Source organism: Rhinolophus ferrumequinum, chromosome 17 (genome assembly GCF_004115265.2).
Source record: "Rhinolophus ferrumequinum isolate MPI-CBG mRhiFer1 chromosome 17, mRhiFer1_v1.p, whole genome shotgun sequence".
Classification (NCBI taxonomy): Eukaryota; Metazoa; Chordata; class Mammalia; order Chiroptera; family Rhinolophidae; genus Rhinolophus; species Rhinolophus ferrumequinum.
The window spans coordinates 58,161,417-58,188,513 of record NC_046300.1 but is presented as its reverse complement, the minus strand read 5'-3'; the positions used below and the strand labels follow the sequence as shown (position 1 = coordinate 58,188,513).

At 41.7% G+C, this 27,097-nt stretch overlaps 2 protein-coding genes across 8 annotated transcripts in view; both read left to right on the top strand.

Moving 5' to 3' along the window:
• The window catches only part of PRICKLE2 (prickle planar cell polarity protein 2), a 332,204-nt gene that overhangs the window by 258,806 nt on the left and 46,301 nt on the right, over positions 1-27,097 (top strand). For all 7 annotated transcript variants that reach the window (XM_033132503.1, XM_033132504.1, XM_033132508.1 and 4 more), the window contains 3 exons: positions 19,453-19,566; positions 22,413-22,550; positions 25,359-25,562. In XM_033132503.1, the coding sequence (XP_032988394.1) occupies positions 19,453-19,566; positions 22,413-22,550; positions 25,359-25,562 (456 nt within the window). The remainder of the gene's footprint in view (positions 1-19,452; positions 19,567-22,412; positions 22,551-25,358; positions 25,563-27,097) is intronic.
• LOC117037088 (2-iminobutanoate/2-iminopropanoate deaminase-like) lies at positions 11,440-15,486 on the top strand. The gene is made up of 2 exons (XM_033132794.1): positions 11,440-11,454; positions 14,998-15,486. Exons 1-2 carry the CDS (start codon positions 11,440-11,442, stop codon positions 15,484-15,486), a joined length of 504 nt encoding a protein of 167 aa, XP_032988685.1.

The following is a 27,097-nucleotide window of genomic DNA, read 5'->3' as shown; positions in this document are numbered from 1 at the left end:
ACTAGAATTGTAGGGTTTGCGCATTGCACAGAGGTGCCTGGCCAAGGGGGTGATGGGCAGCTGATAGTCACCTGAGTCCAGACGCCTCTCAAAAGGAGGAGTATGTTTTATTTAACATAAGGCACCTTACGTTTCACCTGGCTGTGATACAGGACTCTGTCTTCCAAGATTGGGTGCTTGTTTTTTCTAATTTGTACTTGGGAGGGTCTCTCTTTCTAATTTCCATAAAGTTACCAAAAAGTCTAGCAGCAACCGAGGAAGAACTGTAAACGTTAAATAGCCTAGCTCAGTGATGACTTTTCATTTCTTACTTTCCTGAAATCCTGGGGTTCTAGGAAACCTCCTTTCTGACGCCTGCAAAAGGGTGTTAGGAAAAAGAGGTGGTGTCTCCGTCCTCACTGACATCGAGTGATTGGTGCTGGGAGGAGGCTGGGTTGTGAGTTCCCCGGTTTCAATGGTCACAATTCTGAACACTTAGGGACTTTTTTCTTTTCTCCTTCCCCTTCCATCATTTTGCACATCATTACAACCATCATAGCCTTGGATAGAGGGGCAGGCAGTGAAAGGCGTTGAAATGCCAACCAACTAATTGTGCCTACTGCTTAGCCACCCAGTTCATGCTGTGTGAGGGTGATGGTGAAGTCAGACTACGGGGAGCACTTGGAGGTCGAGCCTGTGCACGGTTCTGAAGCATCCATCCGCTCCCGGACCCCATTGCTGTACGGATAGTCAAGAATTCCTCGGGATGGTGAATATGACCTGAGAAACAGCTCTGCTGAAATAGGGTCCATGGATGGTGTTTCCCAAGCATCGTGATTAAAAGCCGTGCCTGTGGTATCAGACATTCCTGGGGCCTGATCTAGCTCTGCCCTCTCTGGCTATATGTACGATTGCAGCAAGTTATTTTACCTTGGTGAAGTCATTCTTTCTCTTCTATAAAATGAAGATAGTAACGGTTCCTGCCTTATAGGACAACTAATACAGTATTTTCAAGAAACATTAGATATAAATACTGACTGGAAAGGCCAACTGATGTAAAATCACGTTTCTTAGAAAGGCCCATCTGGGAAAACAAAACTGAGATCTAAGTCTGAAGCTCTTGTTCAGAGATTGGAAGGGAGGCAATAAAAATGATAGAAATATGACTTCAGAAATTATTAAACCTAAAACCTTGCCTTTGATATTTAAGAAAATAATCTCAGAAGATGTATATAACTTGAATATTATTACACAGAGCCAGAATTTAGGGAGCAGAGTTAATGTACTTCACCAATCCTCCCCTTACACCAGGGGAAAATACCAAGGGACCGTAGATCAGGAGATGACACAGAAAAGGAGACATTCAAGTCCAGAAAGAGTTATGAATCAGGAAAGTTCGGTTTTAGACAGTGATATATCTAAGTGGCCTTGAGCAGGTTTCTTAGCACCTTCTAGCTTCTTTCTGTTCCCTGGCTGGAAAATAAGCATATGAAATCCTTTCTTCCCAGTATAAAGTAAGAATAAACAGGTGATGTTTCCAAATTGTTTGAAGAAAGGTGATAGAGTTAATAAACAGTAATTGCTATTGATATACTCTATGTCCTTCATAATTTTTGGCTTTTTGATCTATCAATGCCTGCGAGAGGCATCTTAAAATCCCTCATTATGTTTATAGATTTGTTTCTCCTTCTACAAGTATATCTGTTTTTGCTTTACGTATTTTGGGGCTTTATGTTTGGCTGCCTTCAAATTTGTGATTACATTAAATTTTTAATGGAGTTTCCCTTTCATTATTTTGTAATATCACTTTTATTTTTCTGCATTTAAATTATTTTAACATGAAAATCATTTTTATGTTTATGAACAGCTGCATTAGTAGTACACGGGGGTGCCAAAAAAATGTACACAAATGGACACTTTGGTCAACGTTGCTCAAGAAGTAGTTTGCCATCATCAGAAGTGTCTTGGGGGCGGCTGGTTAGCTCAGTTGGTTGAAGCATGATACTCGTAACACCAGGGTTACTGGTTCAATCCCTGCATGGGCCAGTGTGAGCTGCGCCCTCCACAACTAGATTGAAACAACTACTTGACCTGGAACTGATGAGTCCTGGAAAAACACACTTAAAACAAATAAAAGTTTGAAATAATTTTTAAAAAAGAAAAAAAAAGAAGTGTCTGGACACTGATGGTAACCACTTTGAGCACCTCTTGTAATTGCAGAAGTAGAACGTGACTTGTATTCATCTTTTGTTATCTGTATATATTGAGAACTACAATTTTAATACAGTTTTCCTTTCTTAAAATGTGTATACATTTTTTTGGCATCCTCTGTATTTTCCAGGAATATTGAACTGGTGACTATTACAAAGTGATCAACAAATTTATAACTAATAATTTTGAAATGACCAAGGATTTACTAACTAATTGTAACATCCCTTTTTATCTCTCCTAATTGTGTTTACTTAAATTCTGGGTTGTCCAATGTTAACATTGCACACTACCTTTCTTTTGGTGAATAACTGCACGATTATACTTTTCTATTCCTGCATTTCAACCTTTTCTTGCAGATTTATTTTAAGTAAGCAGCATATGATGGATATTGTGTTTTTGTTTCTAACCCAAGCTGATAATCTATCTTTTAATTGATGGGTATATTTACATTTATTTTGGTAACTTAATTATTACTACCATTTTTTTTCTGTTTTCTGTTTCCCATCTTTTCTCCTCTGCTTTGTTCTATTTTCTTGACTACGATTTTTAATGATATTTTCCCAGTTTCTTTCCTTTTCCTTTACCTGTTGGAAAGCTGTAGAATACCTTTCTATTCTTGTAGTGATTACCTGCCAGTTCTTACCATCCAGCCACACTGGATCCTTTGCCACTCTTCCAATACCCCAAGCTCCCTCTAGCCGCAGGGCTTTCATATTTATTGAACTTAATGCCTTACTTTCCCATTTCATTCATTTTTAACAAATGTTCAGTTGTTCAGTACTTCTCTGTCTTCCTTCTGAATATGACAGGGACCTTATGTGATGCACCTTTTAGTACCATTTCTTCGATTTCTCATGAAAGATTTGTCCTCCCCTCATGAATAGCCTGCATCTTAATACACTTCTGAGCCACCTTCCCTGACTTTGAGGCCAGATTTGCTCTAGCCTCAGTAAAATATAATTTGGGGTAGTTTCTCTTTAAAGCAAAGTTGTATCAATACTAATAATTGTAGCACCATGTCATGCCTTTTTGTTAACTTCTTTGCTCCCTTCGTTTAACATAAATAAGAACTGATCCTGAAATGCCCCATTTTCATAGCTCTGTTTCCTAAAAATGTATGTGTAAAATTAAGTCTTTTTTCTGTTTCATCCATTTCCTGTGTATGTCCAAAAGAGGTCTAGAGGAGCTTTCAGTAGAATAAGTAAAACGTGGGTAAGGGATGCTGTAGGCAACAAAGGAAAAGGAGATCATTAAAACAAGGCAAGACTGCTGCTACCACTGGGCCATGTCACTCGCTAAGCACGGAGTCATACCTACTGGTTTTTGTTGGTGGTGTTTTAGGTGTTTTGGGATTTTGTTTGTTTCTTGGGTGAGACTGTGATAGCATGTGAGTAAGCACTATTTTAAACTAGATATCAGAAATGTCAGGATGCTGAAGGGTACCTGCCCGAATTGCCTGTTTGGTCTGAGTCCAGTTGATACTGAGTTCTCTTGCAATTATTGACATTTGGTTGCTTCTCATGCCAGTCCAAAGTAATCAGAAGACTCTGTCTGTCATGAGCTGGGAAGAGGTGTTGTATAATGGGAATTCGATGATTTGTAAAATGTTGACTTAATACCCTGAGGCTGAAAATGCAGGAGAAATAACTTACCAATTATTAGTGGCCATTTATCTCACAGGTCTTCTCAGTGGAAATGTGCTCTAACAACTGCGTTCCCAGATCCTCTCATTTGTTATAGTCTAATGGCTGGGGCCAGAGTCGCCCCGTGCAATCTCTAATTATCTTAGGAAAAACAGAACGAAAGTTGCTTATAAAGGACTTAAATGTAAGTGTAGATATAGTGTCTGACTCATTTTTTTCCCCACTGATTTTCACCATAATTTCAGAGAAGTGTTACCGCAGAAGAACATTTGGTCCCAACATGTAATAAAAATCACTCTCAACTAGTCAAATTCATCTAGACAAAAAGAGAATGGTGGTTGCCAGGCCTGGGAGAAGAGGATCGGGGAGTTAGTGTGTAACGGAGATGGAGTTTTAGTTTGGGAAGACAAAATGTTCTGGAGATGGATGGTGGTGATGGTTGCCCAGCAATGTACTTAATGCCACTTAAAAATGGTTAAAGTGGTGAATTTTATGTTATGTGTATTTTACCACAAAATAAATAAGTACCTGCAATAAAATAAAATTTTAAAATATTCTGAAAGTCTCAGGAATTGAAGAAATCACTTCAGGGACCACATGGCTGTCTCGGAGGTGAACCTGAGCACATTCATTTCTCTTGCAGAGACCGCAAAGAGAAAAAATTGTCAAGCCTGTTCAGTTCCCATGATTCTTACTATGTAACATATGCACATAACACTCACAGCATACGCGCTTCCATGTAATGCAGCTGATTTCTGCCTGCTTTGGAATTCCAACTGGTCTGTGTGGCTTTCATGATTAAGCAGCCACTCTAGCCTGTTTATTATTCAAGGTTTCAACAGGAACCACAAGCTTGAGAAATGAACTGTGACTATACTAGTCATCGATTCATCAGATACTCAGGGCAGAGGTGACCCTTTGGCTGGTTTATGGAGACAGTGGGGTGAAGTGGGAGGAGCATGAGCTTGGAGATCAGACCAAAATTTAAATCCTGGCTCAGCCCCTTCCTCCTGGGTAGGTCAAATAGATTGTAATCTAGTTGATCCTCATTATTCATGCATTCGAGTATTAACAAATCCACCTGTCAAACTGTAACCCCAGAAATCAATACTTACAGTGCTTTCGCAGTCATTCTGAGCCATGCACAGAGGGGCAAAATTTTGAATCGCTCCCCTGCCCCCCACCCCGCATATTTCCAGCTGAGTTTGAATAAGGCAATGTTCTTTCTACCTTTTGTTTCAGCTCTCATATAGAAACTAAGTGTGCCTTTTGTTGTCTATTGAGTATCACATTTTTTTTATTTGTGCTTTATGTTGGTGATTTCGCTCTTTAAAATGGCGCCCAAGCTTAGTACTCAAGTGCTATCTAGTGTTCCTAAGGGCAAGAAGCCTTTGAGATGCCTTATGAAGAAAATGTGTGTGTTAGATCATCTTTGATCACCATGAGTTATATTGCTGTTGACTGTGAATTTGATGTTACCGAATCAACAATATATATTAAATAAGGTATCCTTAAACAGAAACACATGTAAAACAAGGGCATGGATGGATTCATTAACAAAAATGCTATGACCAGAAGCTGGCAAGAACCCATCCCTGTATGTCCCCTAGGAGCAATGGTTCAATATTCATGAATTCTTTTTTTGCTGTGACTTTACAGAATATAACTACCACGAATAACATGAATCAACTGTACTTCCCTTTCCAAAAGGTAATCTCTTGTTTACATTACTCCGTTCTTTCCTTGCTTAGGTGGTGGAGATTAGAACTGTTCACAAATGATTGATTCCCTCCTCTTCCAGGTGGGGGGAGTGGGGATTGAGGGGGGTTGTACTTTCTCACCCCCATGCAAATCAGGCATGGCCATGTGACTCACATTAACAAATGAAATGTACACAGAAGTTACATGCATCACATCCAGATAAAAGTGTTTCACTCCACTGGTTGGAGTCAGTGTTCAGCTCCAACTTTCCTTTTCTCTGCTGATATTGGAAGTACACATCAGTATAGAGTCTCCATCACATGGGTCTCTGCCTACCCATATCAGAGATGTAATGTGAGTGAGAAATAAAACTGTGGTGTGGGTAAGGATTTAATATCCAGAATATATGAAGAACGTCAACCCAACAACAAAATAAAAACAAACACAATTTTTAAAAGGGCAAAGGATGTTTCTCCAAAGATGGTAGGCAAATGGCCAATAAGCACATGAAAAGCTGCTCAACGTCACTAGTTGTTAGGGAAATGCAAATCCAAACCACAATGAGGTACTGTTACACACCTACTAGGATGGTTATAATTTTTAAAAATAGCAAGTATTGGCAAGGATATGAAGAATTTGGAACCCTCATACATGTACCTTGCTGATGGGAATATAAAAGACTCCAGCCACTGTGGAAAAAAGTTTGACAATTCCTCAAAAAGTTAAACATAGTATTACCATCTAATCCAGCAATTCTGCCCCTCAGTATATAACCAAAAGGACTGAAAGCAGAGATTCAAACAGGTACTTGTACACCAATGTTCATGGAAGCATTACTCACAAAAGTCAAAAGGTGGAACACCCATGTTCTATCAGCAGATGAACAGATAAACAAAGTGTGGTATATTCAGGCAACAGAACATTATTCAGCAATAAAAAGTAATGAAGTTCTGACAGATGCCACAACATGAAGGAACCTTGACAACATTATGCTAAGTGAAACAAGCCAGACACAAAAAGAAAAAAACTGTACGATTCCATTCAGATGAACTATCTAGACTAGGTAAATTCATAGAGACAGAAAGTAGCTTGGAGTTTACCAGGGGCTGAGAAGGGAGAAATGAGGAATTATTGCTTAATGGATAGAGAGTTTCTGTTTGGTGTGATGGAAAAGCTTTGGAAATAGATAGTGGCAGTCGTTGTACAACATTGTGAATGTGATTAATGCCACTAAATCGTACACATTACAATGATTAAATGGCAAACCTTATATATGTTTTACTACAAAAAGGAAAATTATTATTTTTAATTAAAAAACAACTATGGTACAAAGCCAGTGGTATTTTGGTGGTGTTTGTTTCTGTGGCATACTCGAGCTCATCCTACCCAAACCTTCCTGATTGTTTCTCTGAAATGCCATAATGTAGGAGGTTTAGAGCTTTATGGCCATATCTAACCGTGAAGCTGTAGGACTGCCTTCACTCATCTTTTGGCCTCTAGAACAGGGAAGACTAAATTCTTGCAGTTATATCCATGATACATTTGAAACTTAATGGGGCAGGTAGTGTAACTCAGGCTTAAAGTAGCCATGGTGGTCAGAGATATTTACTTCGTACTCTGTAAGCGAGCTCCATAGTTTTCATACTTTTTTATCTGGTCACACTTTCAGTTACTTTAATGTGCAGAAACAAAACTGTCTTAAATGAACTGATCCCAAACAACAATCACCTGTATTTTAATATGGGTTTCCAACAGTGTCCTGTGATCGGCAAGCTCCAGCCAATTCAATAAAGAATTCTTCTTGAAATCATAGCATATCTGTCATGATGCATCTCTTTGGCCAGTTAAAAAGTTGAATTTGTCCTAGGATTTCTCCTCTTGCTGCTCTCTAAACTTCCTTCAAAATGGTTTTACATGACATTGTGAATCTGCACTTACTAATAATAGAGAGGAAGTGGACGAGTTGTGTTGTATTGTGAAGTATGGAATCAAAAACAATGATTTAACACATAGGAAAGATACCATATAGGAAACTCCTAAGGAGTTCACATAAGAAAGAGGTAACCCAAAACTCGGATATTTACTGGGGACACAGATTTCCAGGTGTCCATCTAATATTAGTATCTCCTCCTTTCTTACTGACAAAATCTGATTTTATTCTGGGCAGCAGAATGCCCAACTAAAGATTATATTTTCCAGCTTCTCTTGGAGCTAGGTCTAGCCAAGGGATTTTAAATACCAGGGGTGCCAAAAAAATGTATACAAGTGGGCACTTTGGTCAGTGTTGCTCAAGCAGTAGTTCACCGTAATCAGAAGTGTCTGGACGCTGATGGTAACCACTTTGAGCACCTCTTGTAATTGCAGAAGTCAAACATGACTTATATTCATCTTTTGTTATTGGTATATATTGAGTATTACCATTTTAATACAGTTTTCCTTTTTTAAAATGTATATACCTTTTTTTGGCACCCTCTGTAGAAGTTCGATAGTACTTCCAGGAAATGTCTTTAAATGTTTTTTATCCAACTGGGAAATAGGTCTTTTACTCCTTGCTCTTACCTGTCTTCTTGTCTGGAATATGAACATGATGGCTGGAGTTCCAGCAGCCATTTTGTGATTTTTGAGCATAAATGGCTACGAATGCTTAGGATGGAGGATGAAAGAAAGAGCCTCGATGCTTGATGGTTTTTACAAAATGATGTTATCAGCCTTTAACCACTAAACTTAGGTTATGTCTAGCAGCCTAATACAATTCTAATGTTGTTGTTATTTTCAGTAATAATCCTGATCTGACAATTATATACAGACTTACAATTAACAGTGTATTTTCATTCTGTTATCACCTTTAATTCTCACAACCCTGTGTGATGAGTGCAATTACTCTAGTTTTAGAGATGAGGACACTGAGGACACTGAAGCCCAGAGAAGTTACATAACTTGGCCAAAGTTGCAGACTTAGCATTTGTCATAGTCAAGTCTCAAACATTAAGCACTGAATGCAGTTTCTTTCTCCTACACTGTAGGCAAATATCAAGATAGTTGCCATTTGAGTAGCTATCCCAGCAATGGAGAACCTTTTTGCATTTTTAAGAAACACTGACCTGTGAGAACACAGTCAGCCAATCACATGCTAGCTTAAAAAAGAAGAGTTTTATTAAGGTTCGAGGTGGGGAATTTGGTGTTTTTCTTCTTCATGGAGACCTACAAAAGAATGTGTGTCAACTCACATCCTTTTTGACTTTAGAAAATAAAACCCCTGCCAATAAATAAATGACTTTAAATATTTTTCTGTTCTGTTTTATGCCTAAAGTTATAAAAAGGAAACAAGAGGGAACAAAGGTAAAGATTTATAAAGAAAGGTCAAACTTTGGGTGAGAAGAAGGGAGGGGATGTGGAAAATACTAGGAGATTTAGACCTGTAAATATTTTGAAGTATATGTCAGCTGAGGTAGATAACTTGGCTTCACGTGCTATTTGCTAGACCCATTGAAGATAGAGTTAGTTTGAGAAGACAGCATATAGTTGTCATCAGACGTTTTGCAAGTCTTTAGGTGTTTACAGCTATTCTACTACTCTTTTCTTTTTACCTTTTTAAAGATAATTTGCCAAAGAAACTATGTACATTTCTGTCAGCAATGCACTGGAACTAGCTCATACAGTATCACAGGATCCAGTTGGTCAGTTTTCAGGAATTTGGTGAGCCAGTTGTTAAATACAGCCATTCTTAAAAACTCAATTATATATATTCATAATTAAGTTACATTAAAAACAAAGGTAATAATCAGAATAATCAAAACTCATCACTTCATAATTACTTTTCCACAATTCACTATTATCTATGCTTTTGAGGTCATTTCATCTATTCCATCCATATGGTGGAAGTACTGCTATGCCAATCCCACCTCCTCCCAATCCCACACCCAGTGGGTTCATTGGTAATTTGGGATTATTTCCACCACAGTAATTGGCCAATGCTACAGATTTTGGACTGTAATCTACTGTGTTTTGAACCATTGTAGTGTTCTTGTCTGACTCTAATGGCTTTTGCATTATTTAACTTTGTATTATAGTCATTTGCCTGCTTGTCTTATACACTCTACTGACGTATAACCTGGAGACAATTTTGGTTGTTAAAACTGTGTGCACGCACATATGTGGGTGATGCTGCTAAACCTCCTCCAGTGCATAGCACAGCTTCCACAGTAAAGAACGATCTGGATCAAAATGTCAACAGTGTCCGTGGCATTTATGCTCCAATAAGAATAGTTTCTTATTCATATGTGTGTCCTTTCCCTACAAGCACTCAACAGTTCCTTGGATACTCTTATAGTAGACTGTTTTAGTCTGCTCTGGCTGCCATAACGGAATACCACAGACTGGGTGGCTTAAACAACAGAAGTGTATTTCCTCACAGTTCTGGATGCTGGAAGTCCAAGATCAAGGTGCCAGCAGGGTTGGTTTCTGGTGAGGACTGTCTTCTTGGCTTGCAGACAGCCACCTTCTTACTGTGTCCTCATATGGCCTTTTCTCTGTTCATGCACACTCCTGGTCTCTCTTCTTCTTCTTATGAGGACTTCATCCATTCTACTTATAACCCCACACTTATGACCTCATTTATCCTTGATTACCTCCTTAAAGTCTCTATCTCCAAATACAATTACATTGAGGCTTCAATATATAAATTTGTGGGAGAGGGGGACACAATTCAGTTCATAGCATAGACATTTATTACTTATATATTAGATTGCTTGAAAGTTCAGAATATAGAGGCTTCACTGTGTGCCTGTCTCTGTGCTAGGTACATTATATCATCTGAGTCTCATAGCATTGCTTCAACATAGATATCATTGCCCCCTTTTACAGATGGACATACTGACTCTATAAAGGACAAAGTAATTTGCCCAACTATATACAAGATGGTAAGTGTTAATCCAGTATTCAGACCTAAACAATGTGACTCCAAAGTGCAAACACTTAACCACTGTAGGAAACTGCCATCCTGCTTGCTTTTTTCGTAATATATATATACATATATATATTTTTTTTTTTTTTTCTAATGGCAATAGTGAAACTGTTATCAAAAAAAGTAAGCAACTGCTGGGGAATTTTTAGTAACATATATGCAAATGAGCAAACATTCTGCAAAGAGTGTTTTAATAAAATTGAGGTGGGGGCGTCTTTATGTAATTACAGCTTAAAGGAAAAGTGTTTAAACTCCAAGTTCTTCCATTTCTGGGACCTTTTCTTTAAGACAGGGTAAAATAAATAAATGTCAGATTATGCTCCAAACTAAATGGAAAGTATGTTCTAACTAAACATTGAGCTTTGATATTCTAAATAAAAATTTTAAAAACTAAAAGGTTTGGAGAGAGTAAGCATGTGAACGAGAGCAGACATAGGAGCATAACAACTCATGTGATTTTGAATTACAGTACCTGCTTAGGATGTAATGTGATTATTTTCTTCAATTTGTTTGAACAAAGTTTACTCAATTTGAAAAAAATCTCTGGCTTCAAACACCAAATGGTGTTGTTTTAGTTCCTTCCTCTTAAAGAAACAGTACGCTGACAGTTATTTTATTCATTTTTCTCTTAGCATGCCCTCCATCTACCCCACACCAGTAATCTGGTGAAAAAGCAAGTGCTTTGATGGAATGAAAGGGAAGCTCAGTGAGTTTTACTCTGGTTCCTTCTAAAACCTCATCTGTGTATTATCTTGCTTCATGTCCCTGTCCAAATCCTTTGATAAACCAGAATTTAAGAAAGACAGGATTTGAATACAGCATGCATTCATTCAACTAACATTTATTGAGCACCTACTCCATGCTAGACCCTCTTCCGGGGTATACAGTGAACAAAGTGCCAGGCATTCTAGAGGGAAGAGAGAGACAATTAACAAGTAGGTAATGCGTCACCAACTGGTAAGTTCTTTGAAGTAAAACAGGTTAAGGATTTATCCATTTCCGCATTATTGACATTGTGATCCAGATCGTTCTTTACTGTGGAAGCTGTCCTGTGCATTGTAGGGGGTTTAGCAGCGTCCCTGGCCTTGACCCACTATATGCCAGCCCCACCCCCACACACACCCAGCTGTCACAACCAAAAATGTCTCCAGACATTACCCAACATCCTTTGGGGATCCACAGTAGCCCCTCCTTGAGAGGCACTGGTACAGACACCAAGAGATGGGGTCGCTGGTTTATTAAGGTAGTCAGGGAAGGCTCCTGTGACAAGGTGACCTTAGGATGGGCATCGTGTAAGTATCTAGGGGAAGAATGTTCCCGACAAAGAGAATGGCTGGTGCAAAGAGCCTGAGGTGAGTGGAATAGCAAGCAGGCTTCCTGGGAGCAGAAGTGAACAAAAGGAGTACAGTAAGTGACATGGTCGGCCAGGTCTTAAGGAGCAAGACCAGGATCCGGTAGGAAGGAGTTCAGAGGGGGATGGCAAGTCATTACAGGTTTTGAGAAGAGCAGGGACATGGCCTGGTTTCTAGTCACATAGCTTAGTTCTTGCTGCGGAAGAGAGAATGACTGCAAGGACGCAAAGGTGAAAGCGGGGGTCCCGAGGCAGCCATGGCAGTAATTCCAGAGGACACTGAGTCAGGGTTAGACTGGTTGTGAACAGCTGGGGGAAGTAACTGGATTCTGGCTATGTTTCGAACCTACATCTGACATGGTTTGCTGTTGAATTAGACATTGGATGAGAGCAAAAGGGGGGGAGGGGCAGTATAAATGCTGTTCTTTGAAAATACCCCAACTGAGCTTTTATTTCTGGTTTTTGATCCTAATCCTATGGAAGTTTTAGCATGATGGAGACATTGTTTAGGAATTAGGTTTTAGACTGTTATTTCTTAAATTGCTTCCTGAGTAAACCAATTAAAATTATAACGTGGGTCTCCAGGAGAAACAGAAAGGAGCCAAAACTCAGTACGATTTTACCTCTTAGACACCACTTAGCAGCACTTTTCTCCGATTGTGTAGGGAATGAAATTCTGGCAAGTAGGGGCAAAATGAGCAAACAGGCCCTCCAAAGCAGCCCATCCGCACTTGCTCGGAGCCGTAATGCGATCCAATTGTTCTCTAGGTCCCCATTTGGGAACTAATGGGCACTTTTCATAAAAACCACCCCGTGCTGCAAATTCAGGCAGCATCTCTCTTTTCTCTGTAGCACCTGCCTTGTGAGACCTCAGGCATATTCTAGATATTGCCTCCCCGAATTGACGTAGATTAACTGAGCTTCCAAACTTCTCACACTGCAGGAGGGGAAGGATGAAATAAAGGCCCGATCTTCTAGTTAGTGTCTGGGTTAAGAGGAGCTTTTATAAAACTTTCAAATGTGTCAGCCCACATTGGAGATTATACTCCAGGAGTTTTTACCTTTAAACCTTGTGGAGTCATGTTTACCTTCCCCTTAAAGCAACGTTTCTCCTGGTGTGGTGTGAGGTGTTTATTAAGAATACATAATTCTGGGCGTCTTTTCAGACCAGATGGATGAAAATGGGAATAATGTTCAATAAGGGCTTCAAATGAATCTGGACTATGCTAATATTTGAGAAGCATTTGTTATATCATTTAAGAATTGCATTCACTACAAATAAATACATACTGTATTTCTCTCATTGGTAAAATATAATAATAATAATAATCGGAAATAGGCAATTCAGGGCTGGTATGGTGGATCCTTGGTGTAATCAAAAACTTCCGTTCTTAACATTACTTCATGGTGCAGGATGGCTGCCAGAGCTCCAGCCATAGTGTTTACATTCCAGACAGGAAGCAGGAAGGAGGAGGGGGCAAAATGAGCCTTTGTCAACTGCTTGGCATCCTTTAAAGAGCTCTCCCAGAAGTCACATCCTTACATATCATTGACCAGAATTTATTCACATGGTCACTTGTAGCTACTAGGGAGGTACTGAAACATTGTTTGTAGTTGTGCCTGTTTATCCTCTGAGTAAAATGATGGTATTCTTATTAAGACAGAAAAGGAAAATGAATGGTGGGCAGCCATCTCTGCCATAACTCCCTTCCACCACCACGGTGTTGTGCAAAGACTGTTTAATTTGGAATACATTATATTTTAGTTACTGTCAGTTCATTTTGGACCATGTGTTGGTAATTTTGTGGAGAACGCCAGAGGAAAACAGGTTCATCATTTCTGTAGTCAGTCATAGAGCTGTATTGGGAATCTACTATTTCTGTTTTTTTCTTCTTCCCTATCCTCTTCCAATCTCTTTTTCTTGGTTAAAAAAAAAAAAAAAAAAAAAAAAAAAAAAAAAAAAAAAGGCCAAGAGCCCACAGTAAACAGAAGGGGAGGATGAGGAAGCCAAGTCCAAAGGTGGCTCGACACTTTTTAGCTGTGTGATGCTCAGTCTGCTGAGTATGATGTACCAACCTTCAGGATGTGGGCAGGGTTCATATAAAAACACTTTGGGCATAAGAGCCATTCGATAAACCAATCTGTTCATTGATACCTTCCTTCACTGACATAGTGAAGGACAGTTGAGTTTGAGATCAACCAAGAAAGTCAGACTTCTTTGCTGGGTTCCTGCTTTAAGGAAACAGGGATACTTTTGATATAGAAAATGTCCTCCCAAAATAATCTGAGCACTTTTCCCTTAGGAGTTCTCATTTTGGGCAGAGCTGGTGCAATCCCCTTGCTCAAGCATATATGTAGGTGTGAAGGAGACACCTGTAAAATTGAGTGAGACTGAACACATTCTTTCCACTCCTCTGAGCTTACTGGTGGCCTTGGAGAAAACAGGAATCCCGCCATTTACCCGGCAACCTCATGGGTTGGATGTGGAGGGAGAACACCTGGATAACTGAGCCTCTCAAAGTGTGGCCCTGGACCTCGGCGCATCACCTGAGAAGTTATTAGAAATGAAAATTATCAGCCCTATCCTAGGCTTACTGAAATAGAAAGATGTGTTCTAACAAACCCTCCGGGTGGTTCTGATGCAAGCTCAAGTCTGAGAACCACCACTCTAAATAGCACACTGTGCCCGCTTTCTTAAATAGCACACTTTTCTCTCCAGTGAGGGGTCATTGACTCTCTTTCTTCCATCTGTACCCAGGCAGAAATGCTGTCAAAAGTGAAGTTCCTTCGAACAAGCCCAGTCTTTCAAACTGGGCGAATCCTTGCTCTGCAGACTTTATTTGCACACTGACTAAAGCTCTGACAATCCGTCTGCCACACACTAAATTATTGCCAAACCTCCCTTTTGGGAGTAACACCTTACATAAAGGCCTTCAGCTACTTTGTTTTCATAAGCCAGTTTATTATATTCCAAATGCTTTTGTTCAGGGGAAATGTACCTAGTACAGCTTCATCCAGGACAGAATCACCGGGCACTTCTACCTGGGAATGTTTAAAGGAAGCAAGGTTTCTAGTAAGTCTACAGACCTGCTTCTGAAGACCTATGCTCGGTAAACTCAAGAGGAAAAATAAAGTGATCAACATACCAGGGAACAGAGTCCAGTGAGACGCGAGCCGGGGTAGTATACAGGATTGTTCTCTCGGGCCGCAAAGGAAAAGGATTAGCTCTGTCATCTTTGATGAGAAAGGTGGTCAGCACCGCGAGAGCCCCAGGGGCCACTGGTCCCTACAGTCAAACTGTGTTAGTCAACAGGGCCATTTACATTTCAGGGCAGCGAGGCGTGGACACTTCCAGGGGACAGCTGGTGCCGGGGGATGGCAGGAGAGCTAAACAAGCTCCCACAAACATGGGTGAAATCCTGGAAGCTGTAGGCTGGGACTTCACTAATGTGGTGAAAACAGCTGTTTTGCTGGCTGACATAAATGACTTTGGTATTGTCAATGAAACCTACAAACAGTATCGCAAGAGTAATTTTCCTGCAAGAGCCGCTTGCCAGGTTGCTGCGTGGCCAAAAGGAGGCCGTGTTGAGATAGAAGCAGTAGCTGCCCAAGGCCTTCTCACAACGGCGTCACTCTAAGGGGGCCTGGTGTTCTTTAGTCTGGATAGTAATGATGTTTTTAGATGAACATCTTGATTTTTGTAATCGATGTTGTTAAGTAAAACTGGCCAAAATATCTGAAGCATTATGGAAATATCATATAATAAGGGGAATTCAACATGAATTAAAGATGAGACGACTCCAGTTACTGATGTTATAAAGTACACTTATGCACACTCATTTTCCTGGGTGTGAGAAAACTATGCATTGCATAGTTACTCAAATATAAAAGTAAAGGGAAATGACGTGCAGGAAAGATGAGTTACTATTCGTGAGAAATATTAGAGTACAACTAATTCAGTTAAATCCTCTTCATTTCATGGTGTGAAATATTTAATTTTCATGTTACATATATACTTCTGCTTTTACTTGAGCAAAGTTAAAGATTTAAGTTTGAATGATACAGGTAAAAGAGAAAAAAGTGGACCAAAATTTTATATAGCTAATATTTTTCTAATGGAAATAAAATAGACATGCAGGTTTTTTTTTTAAAAAAAAGAAATACCAGGTAATAGCTTGGTAATGACCATCACTGACAAAATTCTATTGGATTTGCTTATTTATTTGTAAAAATAAGTAAGTGAAACATGTTTGGGCTAAAATGAACAGTCTTCAATGTTTACAGCGGTCGTGCCCAACTTAATTTTTGGAGTGCCATAAAGTACACTAAATATTTCCCGTGGTGTTTGTTTGGGGCTGTATGGTAGTTTTATTATGGAGGATATCAGAGGATAAAGCATGAAGCATTTCCGTGTTCAACCAGAGACAGGTTGGGAATTAAGAGAGTGGTTTCTCCCTTATTCCCATCCATCTTCTAATCCCCTTTGCTTGATAAAGAGCTTAGAAAGTCCAGATCCTAAATACCAGGTGGACACACAGAAGCCAACATGAGCGGAATGACTTTTTCTCCTGAACTTGAACAGATTGGAGGAGGATTGGAAGTGGTGAGGGCCAACTCATTCTCTTTCCTCAGACCAAGACAGATCACCTACCACGCAACATGGTTTCGTAGGCTGTTAATTGCTGATTTGTTTTAATAATGGAGCATCTCACTAGGTAACTTTTTAAGTCATCTACCAAATTATTGGTTACCTTGTGAGGAAATATTTTAACACATTCTGTATTCGAGGAATTATTGGAATACGGGTAGAAAGGATACATTTTCAGTTGTGGTGATCAATTGGCTTGAATTATGAAAGACAGCACAGTATGTCCAGCCGGGAAAGATAGAACTATGTTCCCAAGGAGTAGCCACTGCCTCTGTTGACTTAAGAATTCAGAATCTTCAGGACGGACCTCAGCATACCAAGATATTTATTTACCTCCTAAGGATCTCTAGAGTCACCTTTCAGACTCCTTTATCCTCCAGTGTTAAAATGGTGTGACTTCTTTAATCCAATCTCCAGGTGGGGACCTTGCCCAAGGTGGGCAATCAGGGTTCCTCTCTGGGGAATTTGGAATTGAGCAAAGCTAATTAGTCTAGGAATGAAGGTTGTGTAAACTCAAGTGCTGTGGGAAACCTGAAGCTTTGAGAAGGTAAGAAACAGATCTGCAGAGAGAGAATAGAGCAGAGAGAAGAGGACACTGGACTTAGAGAGATGAGTATCGCCTACCAGTCACCTTCCAGGGGCAGGTCCCATTTCCTCATGAGGCCCTATATGCTGCTGGGTTTCTTGAGACAGCACCACAACTTTTCAATAATTTGCCTTTTTTTTCTCTGAACTCAAACTAGCTTAAATAGCATTTTATTTCTTGCAGCCTTCTGGCTTAGACTAAGGTGGGAGGTGGCTCCCAGGGTTGGTCTCTCACTCTGTAAGCTGCCAGTGTTGACCTACATTTTACAGTGGAAGAAAGGCCAAGGAAGCATCTGGATTGTCCCATTTGGAGTATACCAAGCTAGATAATATGCTTGTTGCTATCCATGCATGTTATTTATGGCTACTGAGGGACAAATGCTTTGCCTACACTCTCATTTAATTGCCACGATGTTCTGATGAGGATTCTGAGCGGGTCCTGTAACTTGCTGAGGAACAGAGATGGGACGAGGCAGAGCCAGGACTAGGGGTGCATATTTCCCCGCCACGCCACGGAAGCAGCAGGGAAGATTCCAACCTGCGTCAGCTGTGGACAGTATCAGAGGGCTGGGCTCAACGCGTTAATCAGAAGGGCTCCCGGGGGTAACCTGGTCTGGACGGTGGAGAGAGGGCTGTGTGAGTGGTGAGGGGAGATTGAGAGGAGGGTCAGGCAAGCTCAAATCAGACTGTTGATTAGCAAGCATCCTGTCATTCATTTCAGGTTAGCGTTTGTCCCTAATGTTCTGCACCGATAGCAGGAGTTGTGAGAATGACACAGTGATGTTTGCAACAAGGCCTTTGTGCTAGCAGTTCTTTGACTTGGGAGACGAAGCCCATTCCCCAAGACACTGGGTCTGCTTCTTTATACCTGGCACTTACCTGAGGAGCCATCTGGTGCGCGGATTCTCCGGAGCACGAAATGGTGTGCTGGTCTCTGACGGGCTCATCGCCAACTTCTAATCCTAAACTAACTCATGATCTGGCTTTTATTTCTTCTCGGGGAGAGTACCCTGTGGGTGGCCCTCAAAACCTGGAGCCGTTCCTTCCCACCTTCGCGTCCCAGGACAGGGCTCCCTGCCAGGTGCCTCTAGGGAGCAGTTGCAGAGGCCCTGCCCTCCGAAAGCCAGCTAGTCTAGGACTAGAAGTCTGTTTACGGTTGCCTTTGGGGTTTGATTAAGAGGATGATATGAACATGATGGTGAATGGTTACGATTATTTGTTACGAAAATAAAGATGGCTTTCACATATTTTTAAGGCCTTGTCGTTGCAAAACCTTTTCCCCCGCTCTCTTCTAACACTTATGACTTAGTTTCTGGAGATCAAGGTAGACAGAACTTTTGTTAACTCTTCACCTCAGCATTCCCAAAACAAGGCTCCCTAAACTCCAAGGAATTAGACCACATTTGTGTAGTACAAGGAATAGGATGAATTGAGAGCCACAAGTCTTCTTTCTTCTCTATTTTGTTGAATGAATGCCTTGTTTCGCAAGAGCGCAAGAGCTGGTCATGATGCTTCTCAGAGATAGTTGGAAAGTATTTTCCATGATGTCATCGGAGCTTGTGGTTTGGGTTCTGTTTTGTTTTTTGACTTTGCTGTATAATAGCGTACCTTCTGTTTTGGTCAGATTTTTCTTCCCTAGTTTTGCATGCAGTTGGATGGTAGAATGTTGTTTTCTTTCCTCAGGCAAAATTAGATACTTGGTGCTTTCTGAAGTCATCGTTAGGGTTGAGTGAGCCTTAGAAAGTGCAAGAATCTGTCCTAAGAGTCGTAAACAGGAGTATTCTAGGATATACAGAAATATTCTCATTAATGATGATTTTTTATGACACGGTCCGTATCCCAGATTTAGTGACTCTTTTTCTGACAGATGTGAGCTGCTGCCTGTCCTTACAAAGGACTGAAAACCTGGAGTGCTTTTAATGTGGAGGCTGAGGGACCCAGGAGTTTGCTGAGTGCCAAAAACTGGCTCTGCCTCCGATGACTCCAAGGCAGGCACTAACATATCCCTTTGGCTCAGGAGGCGTGTTACATGTTGGAGACTAACAGAGAAAATGGTAAAGTCAGCTCTCAGGGGAGCCTGCGGAGAAAGCCCTACCCCTCTGCGTTCACCTGTGTGTTTGCCGATTTCTCTTTTTCTAGGAAAGTCTGCTGGCTTTATTTTTCCTTTGCAGAGAGAGGGAATACCCTCAAAATAGGAGTGGTTTGCTCAATACTGTCTTTAAGGATGGCTTTCTCTGCTTGCAGTGAGAAACTCATGCTGTTGAATTCCATGATTGGCGGGGACAGTGGGAAGTAAATTGTGTCCTGCTTTGGGAATTATTCTCTCAGAAGTGGTCATGGGCGAGTCACCTGTGTGCTTTTCATCCTTCAGGTTCACCAGTACTACAGCTGTCTCCCAGAAGAGAAAGTTCCTTATGTCAACAGTCCGGGAGAAAAACTGAGGATCAAGCAGCTATTACACCAGCTGCCGCCACATGACAATGAGGTAAGGGGCGAGATGGACCTCGGCAAGACTTTTCTTAGAACCTTCTGTGAATTGTTACCTTTGCCACAATTAAAATGCAATAATCAATGAGACCTCCAAAGAAAAACTCGGGCAATTTATTTTAGGTTTTAGCTTCCTTAATTAGAGCCAAAAGAAACTGTTGGACACCTTTTGGAGAGTGTTACCGAAAAGCAGAATCTCATTATGGAGAGGACTCGCCTCCGTGGCTGGCACTACTTGCTGTTCAGGGGTAACCAGGGAGTACTAAAATTTAAAAGCTCAAGTTCATGTTTTCTTAGCTGAAGAAAAATGTACGACCCTGGTTTCCTGAGCGTGTTAGATGATTGAGATTCCCTGGGCCAATTCAAACCCCGCAAAAACTTTGTGACTCTCTTGAATTTTCAGCATCATTTCATATTAGATGAATGGCACTTTTTCCACATTATGCTGTAGTAGAAATTATGTGTCCAGATTTGCAGCTCTGCACATCTGTGTTTCTGTCATTTAAAGTCCAACTTGCGAATGTCATCCTATACCCTTGAAAGCATGGCGTGCAAGCCGTCCTTTTTTCTGAACCCAGACCCAGGGCATTTCTGGGAAGACAAATTGGTCATAAAGGGAAATTTGTAAATAACGCTTTTAAAAGATCATCATGCTTGAGGGGTTTAGATTTGTAAACTAGAAATTAACTTTTAAATATCTGGTTTTTAAAAATGGTAAGCTCACAGAATTGAACTGTCCACTTAACTCTGATTGCATTTTAAACAAAAACATGATTTTAAATTGAAAGTCTATGGAACTGCTTTAGAGAGCTAAATACCCTCTTTCTACCAACTGCCCCACCCACAAGCTGGATCCTAGGGGAAATGAGCGAGTGCTTTTTTTAGTCTTCACCTTCCCATATTTGAATAAAAAAGGATAAATCAGGAACCTCAAAAATAAGTTTGAATAAGTGGAACAAAAGCTTAAACATTGAAGCCGCGATTCCCTTTCTTGTTGTTTATTTCAGACTTCATAAAAATATATAAATAATGCCTTCTCTTTAAAGCCAAGAGCAAATATTGTAACCTGATGCCCAGTTAACTCGTTTGGAAGTGAAAATTCCGGATTTTACAAGTAGGAGGGGTGTGCCTTTCTTTAAAAGCATGTCCATAAAATGTCAGTGGTGTAAGCATATATTCTAGGCTGTTCAAGTCCCTGCCATTCTGTCCCTGGGACATCTATATAAAGACGTTTTCTTTTCTTGTTAACTCTTTTTACTGGCTAGAGGGAAGTGATCTTCTCTGTTTTTAATGGTTTATTCTGTTTATGGTTAACTGTGCTTTCAGCAAGAGAGACCTTTCAAAATCTTTCTTCCTGTGGATGAGAATCCCTTCCATGTGAAATAACAGGCAGGCGCCCATTTGGTGTGGCCCTTTTAAAGACAAAGGGTGATTCTAAAGTAAATATTTCCTCATTCTCTTTTTCACCCACATGAGACAATTTTGATATCTAAAGCCGCATTTGGTTTTCAAATTAGGATGCACCAGTCTAGTTCAAAGTTTTCCCTGTAACCATCTGGATGACAAATCCCCTGGGCAGGTCAGTCAACCTTTCTGATGCTCAGTTTACTCTCAAGTAAAACAGGAGGTGGAGTTTGGACCGTGCTACCCAAAGTGTGGTAGATACGTGACTTCGGGTGGCACATGGACATGGCGGTAAATAAAATTGAACCCTATAATGAAAGAATCACTGCCTTTTAAACTGTATTTCATTCCTAGTGATTGAGTGGTTGAATACTCAAGGGGGAGACTTGAGTTTGGTGTCAGCAGGTTTGTATCACACTTCTCCAAATCATGCTAGTCTGCACTTTTTAAGTTGCAGCATGAAGAATCTCCATTGTAGGGTCTCCCACAAGGAAAAGTATCCAGCTGAAATCTAACAATGTGGTTTTGTTCTCTATTTAGTTTTATGGTCACCTACTGTTTTTTGCAGGTAATACAGGTTTTCCATTTATAATTACAATGCACATTTTTTAAGTAAATGTATTCAAGCTTTAAAAAGTGAGTCCGTTTTAAAATAGTATTAAGTAAACAGTCGTTCAAGACTATGGTGAAATTCTCAAGGAGTGCATGAGTAAGGGGAGAGAATGGGAAATACTGGATTTGAATGTCTTTAACGTCCATCCCTTACTTCTCTTTCTGTGTTAAACAAGAAGGAAAATATCTTATGCAAGCTGGTGCATTAAACAAAGCCCAGCAGGCAGCTCTTTGCCTCCTGCACACAGATAAGCATTTAGGGACACCCGTGAAGCAACACAGATACCTTTGAACCAACTCTTCAGACTCAGGCCTTTGGTTCCCCATTTTCCCAAAACTGAGATGGGAGAAGAGAAGCTGTGAGCACACGACGGATGCTCTGGCTTGCTAGCCTGGAGCCATCCATTGGTGTCAGGACCATTTACATGGGCACATGGATGTGAAAGTATCGGGACCCCGCAATCAGTGTGAAGATCCAAATCAATACGAAAGAAGGAGAAAGTCCCAGAAATTGTCTAGCCCCAAAGCTATCCCTGGGGTTTGGATCTTGGCGTGGTGAGCAGAGAGAGGTAGTAAGGAGGAGGAACAGGCACCTTTATCCTGCCCAGGACGTGGGCTCCAGAGTTTGGAGCATTTAGTAAGCTCTTTTGTCTGTCAACAGTCTTGGGTAGAGACTCATATTAAATGGCCCCAAGCCTAGTGGTGTTAAAGTACAGGCCAGGACTGTAAAACCAAACGGGAGTGTGTTTCATGAGAAAACTCTGAGGCCTGAGCATCAGGAATCCTAAAAGCAAGACTGACCTCTTCCACGCCATTCTCTGTGTTCAGGTCCGATACTGCAATTCCCTGGATGAGGAAGAAAAGAGGGAGCTGAAGCTCTTCAGCAACCAGAGGAAACGTGAAAACTTGGGCCGAGGGAATGTGAGGCCCTTCCCAGTCACAATGACCGGAGCTATTTGTGAACAGGTGAGCATGGATCTGGGAAGTGAAGAGGGATGCTTTTCCCCATTCATTCATTCCACAGTCAGTCACTGAGCGGTGTCTTCTTTGTGCCAGGCACTATTTTGGGGACAGGGGAGATACCGCAGTGAAGAAAAATTTAAAAGCTTGGTTTTGCCCTCATAAGGAGTTACGTGATGGGGAAAAGTCAGACAATAGCATAAATAAATAACATATTAAAAAATACAGCAGGGAAGGGGCATAGGAGTGCCGGGGAGGTTGAAGTGTTCTGCAAAGTGGCCTGGAAAGCCCCGCTTAGAAGGTGGCTTGTGAGCAAAGACGGGCAGGAACTGAGAGTGAATCATGAATGATGTGGTCTCGGGTGCAAGGGGAGGGCAGAGGGAACAGCCAGCTCAGAGCCCTGAGGCAGGAGCGTTTGTATTGTGTTCCAGGAAGGGCAAGTTGGCCAGGGTGGCAGGGCAGAAGGAGAAAAGAAAAGACTTCGCAGAGGCCAGATCCGGGAAAGTTATATAAATAAGCCACTGGAAGGAGGTGAGGAGAGGAGTGACAAACCGGAGTGTGCCTGGACCATGGGTCAGCCTCTTCCCCGGCACCATCGCAGGACCAGTGCCACTTGAAGGGGCCGTAAATGATCGCCTCCTTGGTTTGAGGGCTCTTTAGCCAGGTCCATGAAGCCCTGTGCATTCTCCCTAGCATCTCACCGAATTGAAGAGTCTGGATTTGTTCGTTCTCTTCCTCTCTGGTATAGTGGTCAGGACATGGTGGAGGGGTGTCTTAATGAAGGCAGGGTGGGAATCCAGCCTGCCGGCGTTCCCCTGGTCCCTCCTCTCCGCTGCCAAAAGCCTGTCTGGGCTGATTGTCGTTGTCCGCCCTTCTCTTAGCTCTGCTGCTTCTCGTACAGCCCCAGCTAAATCCTTAAGCCCTAGGTCACCCATTCAGATGCGGAAGACATGTGAGCTGGATCAGTGAGGAGAAAGTGAGAGAGGACCTGAGGGCAGTGGATGCTGTTTGGGGGCTTTTTTGTTTTTTTTATAGATTTCAGAAGAATAGAGTGAGAAGGCTCAGGTAAACGACATGGAGATGCTACTTAATAGGGGAGCCAAAGGACCAGAGATTTGGCAGTGCAGTGGGGTCTTCATCCTTGAGACCCACCCTTGAGATGCAAGTGGTTGGTGGTTAGATGTGAGATTTGGTGTGCTCAGTTCAGGAACTCTGCCACTCGTGGAACCAGCCCTGCTATGTTTACTCAAGGAAAAAGGATGGTTGGGATTTATTTCTTAGGCAGATGTCAAAAATAGTAGAGAATAATGACTAAAGCATGGAAGCAGACATAAGTCTGACTCATATTTCTCCCAGATGACCTTGACCATGTTGCTTTTCCTCGGTTTTGTCATCTGCAAAATGGGAATAACAAATGCCTATGTCATAAACGATGGTGAGGATTAAATGACATCCTGTATTGTTAAAGTAATTAAATAAAAAGGCCATTATTACACTGAGGTGGCTCTAATGCCTTGGTAGCCTACAGAAACAAACCAAAACCTAAGCCAAAGTTGATGTACGAGAATCTGAGAAAATGAAACTTAATAACCAACCGCAAACAGCCAACGAGGCTTTCCCAAATAAGGCAATCACTTAATCTATAGCCAACCAAATAACTCCCTTGCTTTGCTTCCCCTTCTTCCCTGTAAGAACCTATCCCGACTCATCAGTGGGGGCTCCACCAGTCTGGTGCTGCCCAGTTCAAACCAGTATTTGCTCAAATAAACTTGAAAATTTTAATGTGCCTCAATTTATCTTTTAACAGTATGCATAGCCCATTCTACTAATGCTATGAAAGGCAGGGGACGCACTTTTTATAATACAATGTCTTTCTTTTGTCTGCTCACTCACATGAATAAGCTCCCAGAGACTGTTGCGTGAGAGCTTTACTTCATTTCCGAAGCATTTCATCCCCTACAATGTCCATGGGAGAGGAAAGGTTTCGAAGTAGCGTTTCTGCTCTTCAGACTCTGTTCCAGAGCTCAGCCGCTCGCTCGTGCGGGGCCTTGGTACTGGATCCTCAGGCCCTCAGGCTGTGAACCTCACGACCAGCACCGTGGTCAGCAGAGAGGCTTCCCCTGGACCCACCACCTCACACGTTATTCCTCCCTCAAACCCCTCAGACCATATTCATTTAATCCCAACCCCCACCAGAAACATGGGTTACCCAGGATTCTGCCTTGTTCCCTTCTGGATAGGGAAAGGAACTTTGGAACATGAGTGGGAAGATAGGGGAGGGAGGGGGAAGAAGCCCTTTCTAGAGTCTGGTCTTAGAAGTGATACCTTTTTAATCGAGACTATGAAAAAAGATGTCAGAGGAAGCAGGCTGAAAGCATGCCTGAAAGGCTTTTAGAGAAATAGTTAAAGGTAGGCATATGTTTGTGAACCCACTCCTTTGCCATCTTACCAGCCCCCACAGCCTACTCCTTCTGGTGTCAAACTTGGCTAAGGCTCTGGATGGAGTGTGGAGGGTCTCAAAGATAATGAGACCTTCGCTCTGTGTGAGTTTGCCTCCTGCCTGCAAGCGTGTTTCTTCCTTTCCCAGCTCTGTGACCCCTTACGTTCTCAGTTACTTTATCTGCAGCTTACATGTAGGCCCTAGCAAAGGAGAGTGAGGGGAGCGCACAGGCGTGAAAGCAGGCGGCACAGGAACTAGTTGGTAACAAGTGCTCAGTAACCTGCTGGTGGTGGTGGGGTCGTCGTTTGTCACTGATGCGTGGCGCTGAGAGGCGGGAGCCAGTGTTCAAGCTGACGTTTCTCTTTGCCTCACAGTGTGGAGGACAGATTAATGGTGGGGACATCGCTGTGTTTGCATCGCGTGCCGGCCACGGTGTGTGCTGGCACCCACCTTGCTTCATATGCACTGTCTGCAACGAGCTCCTGGTGGATTTGATCTACTTTTACCAAGATGGGAAGATATACTGTGGCAGGCATCACGCCGAGTGCCTGAAGCCACGCTGTGCAGCCTGTGATGAGGTCAGTTCACGCTCCAGGGGGCTTGCAGCCCTGCCCATCCCCCGTCTGTGCCCCGTAACCAACACATTGTCCTGTGGCTTCCCGCACAGCAGAAAACCATAGGCCATTCCACCTTCTTCTATTAACCCTTTCAAGAAAGAAGCTCCACCTATTCCTGGTTGCTAGCATGTCAGAGATGGTCACCATTGTCACCATCTTACCAAATGTGACAATCTCCTGGTCTTCCAGGTGTAAAGGCAGTTCTTTTCTATGGTTGAGGAGATTCCCTGGCACTAGGTCAGTTCATAACTCTTACGGAAAAAAAAAAAAAAAAGAGCATTGTGCAGCTTTAGATTTCAGCCTGAAACCCAAGAGTAATCCCAGTAACGATGTGCCATTTATATCCTCAAAAGTTCCATTTTCTGAGCTTCGATGTGACAGGTTGGTTTGAGAAGAGAAGCAAACTGGTAGCATTATTTAATTTCCCCACAATTTACAAAAGTTCTGACAAGGACTAAGGAGGCAAATGGACATTCCGTTTGGATACCTCTGCCCCACGCTCCAAGAGGAACTTGAATTTGCTACGTGCCCCAGGTAAGAACGCAGACGAGAATACAGGCCCGTGCCTCGTGCTTCCTCCCACCAGAAGCTCACCCTGATATGATCTGTGAGCTGGAAAAGTGGAAAACCGGGGTTAGCTTGAAGGTTTGGAGCTTATAGCTCAATAAAAAATTTTAAGTTTGGAGCAGAAAGGAGAATGTTCTAAAGCTGACTACTTCCATGGGAATCATTAAGGGAAAGGCCTCAGACAGGGGTTTCCTCCTACACAGAGTATATTTTTGGTTCTGTCTCACCCTGCATTGTGGGACTGTGTAAACAGCAGTCCCCTTTTTTAGGCAGAGTTCACTATTCCATGGGCATTTCTTCCTTTAAACTGCCTGGGAGAGAATCGGTCTTCTAGCAGGAAGTTGATCAGTCTTCACTAATGTGGATTCTTGGATTCCAATGCTATTGGTGGCGTTCTAGAGAGTCCCTCCAGACAGGTAGTTGGGAAACTGAGTTCAGGTCCAACTCTGTAGTTCTAGGCAACTGCTTTACCTTCATGCCTCAGTTTCCACATTTGGAAAGTGGTGCTCATAATCCGACATTGCGGTATTTAACGGCAGATAGAATATGATGATTTAAGTGCTTTGAGATTTTTGTTTATTGAGACATAAATTACGTAGCATAAGGTTCACCCTTTAAAGGTGTACAGATTTGGTGGTTTTTAATATATTCAGAAAATTGTGCCACTGTCACTACTATTTAATCCTAGATCATTTTCATTACCCAAAAGAAAACTGTGTACCTATTAGCAGTCACTTCCCTTTTCCACTTTCACCCAACCCCTGGCAACCACGAATCCATTCTCTGTCTCGATGGATTTACATATTCTGGAGATTTCATATAAATAGAATAATACAATATGTGACCTTTTGTGTCTGGCTTCTTTCAGTTAGCATGATGTTTTCAAGGTTAATCCATGTTGTAGCATGTATTAATACTTTGTTCCTTTC